Here is a 6,375-nt window from a genome sequence, read left to right on the forward strand (position 1 = left end):
ATCTAATTATCTTATTCTAAGAGTTAAAAATCTTATTCCATTGGCAAGTCTTATTTACCTACTCAAATTAAGGATGAATACACTTCATTTGAGAAATCTTTACTTATTTCTAGATAGTTTTTGCAGTGTGGGAGCAGTGTGGGATTAAGGGTTTTGCTCAGGGATCCAGAGTGGCAGTCTGTGGAAGTGGGGCTTTAACTCGGAACCTCTGGATTCCAAGCGCAATGCCCTAACCACTAGGCCGCCGCTCCCCGGATAAGATAACTTATCCATTACCTGAGTGAAATTTGTCACATGATCTCCAAACCAGTCAATGGGAGGATAAATTCTGGCTTCATTGGGACCAAATACTTCACCCACTGACATACCAGTTAATTATTTTATTTAATGTTTTTTTTTCTTTAGATATTCTCTCATAAAACTAAAAGAACCATAAGATTTAGAGGCTGTTTCTTTATGAGTCAGCAAGCTAACAAATCATGAGTGGACATTGTAAACAAAGGGAAATGAAATCTGTAAAAATGTTTCATCAACAGAGAGGAATTTGAAATTAAAAAAAGAAGTGTACTTAATATATTTTGTGTGATGGTTGTGTAAGCAGAGCAAAAAGTCCCAGTTTAACTTCACAGCATCACAGCAGTCATTATTAGAATGGATCAGGCATATTTTTTTTTTTTTTTTGTCAAAACCTTGGCAGCTCACTAACTTTATGTATACTTTAATTTTTTTCACTGTCACTAGATATTTCTCAGCAGCCATGGTTAGTTACTGATGCATTAGCGTTTACCAGCTGTTTAATAAACTTTTAAAAAGTTAAAGTCTGACTGTCGGCTGCCCCAAAGCAGACAACCCAGTATTGCTGTGAAAATTTACTCTGGTATCTGGTTTATATAAATGACTAGTAAACATAAAGCTGACTATTGAATTTGTTTTTATTTTTGGTTCATTGAAATGTAACTTTGCATGACAGAATTCAGTTTGTGGTGATCAATAAATAACAGCTAAATAATCTGGGGATCATTAGCTGGGGCAGCCTTCAGGTCGGTCACTAAAAGTCCAAATCACACATCCTGGTATTTTCTTTTACCCGGCTGGTTCTTGTAAACTGTTTTCTGTACTTAATCCTGTCTTCCTCTGTAAAGAAATCCAAACAGATCTATATTTGCAGGTATTTTCATAACGTAACGGACCCATCTGATTATATTACTAACTATATAACTCAACACACTTTGTTGTTCTGTTCAGAACAGTGATGTTGTGAAACCTGCATGTGGCCTTTATAAATCATACTAGCTGTATGTGCAGCATGAGCATGAAAATGCTGGACTCTCGAGTCCTCTTAGCGTCATAAGAGATTCTATCTAATTGTAATAAAATTGATTAATTAAATAGCAGTTTGTAACCCCGGTTGATCTGGAAGGTGGAATGTTGGTATTTTTTCTTCTCCTGCTTGCACACGTATACAGTCGTTGTTTATGCATTTGAAAACAGTTTGCTGGAAGCCTACTGACTGTCCAGGACACTATGCATTCACCAAAAATCTTTTAAAGATGATTCCCAGTGCACATGTTGGTGGAATAAGTCTTTGTAATGAATATGTTCTCCTCATCTCCAAGAACATAAGATTTTATGTTGTTTTAATTTCAGATAAACATATTTATAAATCAATTTTTGTTTCAATCACCATACTGCACATAATCTGTTGTTTGTTTTCCTTTTTTTTTTTTTTTTTATCCAGGGTATTCGTTCCACAAGCTCAACGAAGCAATAAATGTGTGTGTGTGTGCCGTGTTAGTGCTATCAAACGCCAAATTAAAACATTTAGAGATTAATTTTGGAATGTCCTGTAAGCATGAATATTCTGATTTCCTAATGATCTTAAACAGCTCTTGCACTGCAAAACACTAGGTTAAATTGGACAGGCTTTATCCTAATTGGTAACTTATTAAAGTGCAGTGATGATCAACTGTAGTGAGAATATTATTAAAGAAGTAAATGTTGAGATTTTTGGACAATTAACAGCAATACTGTATTCATCAGAGTACATAAACTGCTGTTTTTTGTTTTTTTTTTATTTCATCTCTTTTTGTTTAAAAAACGAAATGTTGCGTCTTTGGTTGTTTCAGCGGTGCCTTTACATTTTCAGTGCAACACGTATGTCTGAGAAAACGAAATACAATTTTCAGTTGCCAGTACACTAGAAAATACTTTCATCTTTTGTTCATTTTTAAGCTACAGCCAGAAGCTACGGTGTAAAGTAATAAAATTTTAGCTGTAAGCATTTACAGGAAAGTCTCTCTGAAGTTTGCACATCTATTGACTAAAATGTTTTTCCAATTCTGCAGGCGAAATAGATTGAAGGGAAAGAATGTACAGTATGTAGTTGGTTTTTAAGTCCATCCATGGTTCTCGGTTTTATCAACAAACTATGTTGGGTGGTTTTAAAACATGGTACTTTGATCTAAAACTTTACAATGTTGCAAAGCTCTACATTTTGTGCTTTGTTTTTTTTTTTTTAAACCATTGTCTTAGATTTGCAAAACTTTCACAACTTTGTTGGGCCAAACTGGTTCTGTTTTTAGGTGATGGATTAAACGGCACTCTATGAAATGTTTTTGTTTTATAACCTAAATGCTTTAAATTTTGTCATTACTTTTTCCTCAGCCTTGCTGCTGTTTTTTTTTTTGTGTGTCTTCATGATGTTAGTTCTTTGTTCTTACCGAAAACAAACTCTTACAGACGGTTGCACTGAAATTTTTTTTAAAGATTAATACAAAAAGCTAGACTTTTTTTTTTCCTTTCCACAGTTTTTCACCACATTGTGTTCATATATGTCTTTAAACCAAAGTAGAATGCCCTGTAGCTCCTGGTTGTGATATGATGAAATGTAAAACGCATCAGACATATTACTTCTTGTACCAAAAACTTTTAAAATCTCTTTTCTGGATGGATACGGTTCTGACAGCAAGCAACAAAATCAGACGGTTGGAAAAGTTTACTATATCTTAATATGCAGAGAATAAATCTGTAGCATCCACTTTTATGTGTGTTTGTTATTAAACATAAAGGGTCTGTATATAGAATAAATGCATTTGCTTACTCAAGGTTTGATTAAATTATTGCAGTCATAAGAATGCGTTTCTTGATTCATGGTCGTTCATAAGGCTGTTTCCTGCAACTTGTACAGCCAGAGCCTAAGATCGTATGGAGAGCCCAATGCACTCGTCTACTCTGTTATCTCTGTAATACAAAGTTTCAGTGTTTTCTATTAATTGCTGTAGATCAATTACACATCATACATGAAATATTACTCCAGCAACTTTATAATTTTATTATAAACATAATTTCTCTGCATACATTATGATTATCTTTTTTGCCACTTGTTTTATGTCTTGAATAGGTTTTAATTTTCTTAAAGGTGTTACAGGTTAACCTTGGAAAATTAAAGTTGGTTCATTATTAACTATTCACCATTCTAGCTTACTTAACTTTGGGTTGGCTCTGTGTGCGTTGACAGCGTTGACAGTGTTGCTGTAAAACATATCCTGTGTTTTAAAACACTGCGTCATAATCAACTTCCTTTATATTCATCAACCCCAGTGACGGAGCTAAAGAGGATATTTTCCACATCATGTCAAAGATCTTTTCCGATCCTGTCCAGGCTCTTGGGTCTTGTAACTTTTCAGATACCATGCAGGAGTTTTACTGGATCCTCCCTTTATGCCGCTGTCTGCTCTGCTCTGGTGAGCTATTAAAAACCCCTTCCATGCTTTCTCACATGTCAAATTGCAGATTTATTTCAACAAAATATTTATTGTTAAACATGTCTTCATCTTTTACTATTGAAGATAATATGACTTTATTTTTACTTATTGCTGAATAAAGTTTTAATGGCTGTACCACTATTAGTGTGTTATGATTTCCCAGAGCTCCAAAGATATTTTGTTTTCACTAAAAAACAAAAAAACAAAACAGTTGAAAAAAATCAGAAAATAGGCAGTTTTAATTGTATTAATACAGGTATAAAAGTGCTTTGTAAACCTGGATCTTTTGACTGTTAGAGAATGTGACAGTTCAACAAAATACTATACGTAATTCTAAAATCAAACACAAATTAGTTTCATTTCCTGGAGCTTATGGACCTAACCCCTCTTAAAAATCCTCTTGGCGTCCACACCTTCATAGCTGTAACTCTGTTGGAAATAAAAATATGAAAATCTACATTAGAGCTTACAACCTCAGACAATTTTGGAAGGTAAAATGGTACTTTACTTTGTTAAAGTGAAGCGCTCAGACTTGCATAGCAACCGAATTGAGATCCCTTACCTGAACGAGTTCATCTCCTTGGATGATTCTGACTGTTGTCAATTGTTTTCCATTGTCTTTTCTGGTGAAAACCCCCTTCAGTGTGTCCCCCTCCATGTTCCAGGCACCCTGTGGGTTAAAAAAAACATATATTTATATATCTCTCATCTATATATATCTATATAGATATATATTTTGACCAAGACTCAGAGGGAAGACTGCTTTTAATCCTGTTGTTAAAGTCTGTAGGACCTAATCAATCATTAATACAGATATGAAGGTGCAGCCTTGAGCTGTCAGATATGAATAACAGAAGTTACTTGAGTAATAGTCCTTTTTTCTTACTGATAGCTCAGTTCCATCTGCCAGGCTGTACTCGAAGGTGACCCCCAGGGTAAAGTTGATCTCTATGCTGCGGAAATTGCTGCTCTCCTTCACATGAAAATTCTCTCCAGTCTGTTCAATGGTGATCTTCAAGTTGTCATGAGCAGCGAGCTTCCTCTTCACCATATTAACTCCTATCATCAGACACATTGAACATGTTCAGTTGGTTAAGTTTGTGTCTTTGTTGTCTCAAAGTAGGTGCAAAAACCAAGTCAAGAACAGAAGCAACCAATAGTTTGCAATCAAAACTGTGTTCAGACTTCATTGCTGACACATTGAACTTTGATTATCAGATTATCAGTCCTTCATTAAACATCTTATCAGTTCTGAGGAGGTTAATGTCTCCAAAAGCTCACCCATTTGCTCCATGAACTTCTCGTAGTTCTCACTGCGATCAACCTTCCAGGTGCCGTTGAACGTCATGGTGACTGTGTGAGGGCAACTGTGCAGAAAGGAGCGTCCTGCTGCTATTCTGATGCTTCTTTATAGCCGTGCACTCTTATCTCGTCATCTGACCAAGTGATGATGTGGCTGTTTCAAGCTCGTTTTTTTCCCAAGGTATTATCAAAGGCAAACTCTTTATGAATAACTGAATGCTTGCCTTTCTGTTCAACTTGTGTGTGTGTGTGTGTGTGTGTGTGTGTGTGTGTGTGTGTGTGTGTGTGTGTGTGTGTGTGTGTGTGTGTGTGTGTGTGTGTTTACCAAGGGTGGTGGCATTGTGTGTTCAGCAAACTGATTTATCATTGCAACACAGTGGTACTTGGGCGTGTAGATTTCTGACCGTTGAAGAAAACTTTAAACAAGGAAATCAACAGCACTGGATCTAACCTTTTACAGCCCCTTGGGTAAATGGTCTTCCTCGTACCACCGGATGGACATTTTAAAATATTTAATTTCATGATGATAAAAAAATTATGATTGGTTGAAGGATTGGTTGCAGTTTTTAACTTCGAAGATGCCAAGATTAATTTGAATTTCAAATAAAGAACTTCCAAGTCAGAAGATTCCACCAACTCCAACATTTAAATCCAAAATTGCCTTAGATATAAAACAGTGAAAAAAAGCATTTAAGAGAAATTTATTTTTTTCAATTCAAGCATTTTTCTTTTCAAGCAATTTAAACAATGATTGAAACTCTGAAATTCAAAACATAGTTACAGCTCAAGAGGTCAGCAGCACTTTCCCCAAGACTTCTGCTGCTTTTAGAAGGTCTCTGAGTAGAGATTAATTCGCTCTTTTGCTGTTTGCACTTATTGGTTTTTCATAACAGCGCTTATTTTCGTGACGGAAATTACTGATTAAAAAAACTTTCCTACAAATAACCTTTCGATAAAGATAGCAACAATCTTTGGTGCGTGTATCAACATTTTTTAACTATGACAGCTAATAAAATGTGCCTTTATATGTGATATCTTGGTGAATTTTGTAAACACCAGAATTTCCCAATTGTGGAACAATAAATGGATTTTCTATTCTATTCTAAACTTGATCCATTACTACCACATTTTAGTTCAACGAACAATGCAGTGTTTATACATCATGTAGCTTGGTAAATTCATTGATTTTCTTATTTTAAATAAAGTATTGTATAAAAAAAGTAAGTAACTAATAAGCTAAATGTTTAAAATCAGCAAGATAAGTTTATAATGCCAACTTTTCTTAGCTGTTACAGGTTGGAAGCACATA

At 35.0% G+C, this 6,375-nt stretch overlaps 1 protein-coding gene across 1 annotated transcript; it reads right to left on the minus strand.

Annotated features, from left to right (window-relative positions):
* Positions 1 to 2,199: 2,199 nt before the first annotated feature.
* On the minus strand, positions 2,200 to 5,214 carry fabp2 (fatty acid binding protein 2, intestinal). The gene is made up of 4 exons (XM_015394949.1): positions 5,046 to 5,214; positions 4,651 to 4,823; positions 4,327 to 4,434; positions 2,200 to 4,193 (listed from the first exon to the last, which is right to left on the minus strand). The coding sequence occupies exons 1-4, from the start codon at positions 5,110 to 5,112 to the stop codon at positions 4,143 to 4,145; spliced, it is 399 nt and encodes a 132-aa protein (XP_015250435.1). The 5' UTR covers positions 5,113 to 5,214; the 3' UTR covers positions 2,200 to 4,142.
* Between the last annotated feature and the right edge of the window lie 1,161 nt (positions 5,215 to 6,375).

Source organism: Cyprinodon variegatus, unplaced genomic scaffold (assembly GCF_000732505.1).
Source record: "Cyprinodon variegatus isolate N-32 unplaced genomic scaffold, C_variegatus-1.0 Scaffold715, whole genome shotgun sequence".
In the NCBI taxonomy this organism is placed as follows: Eukaryota; Metazoa; Chordata; class Actinopteri; order Cyprinodontiformes; family Cyprinodontidae; genus Cyprinodon; species Cyprinodon variegatus.

Coding starts and splice junctions, on each gene's coding strand:
- fabp2 (XM_015394949.1), bottom strand. CDS start 5,112: ATGACGTTCAACGGCACCTGGAAGGTTGATCGCAGTGAGAACTACGAG. Junction 4,824..5,045: donor GAAGTTCATGGAGCAAATGG/GTGAGCTTTTGG, acceptor GTCTGATGATAG/GAGTTAATATGGTGAAGAGG. Junction 4,194..4,326: donor AAGGAGATGAACTCGTTCAG/GTAAGGGATCTC, acceptor TATTTCCAACAG/AGTTACAGCTATGAAGGTGT.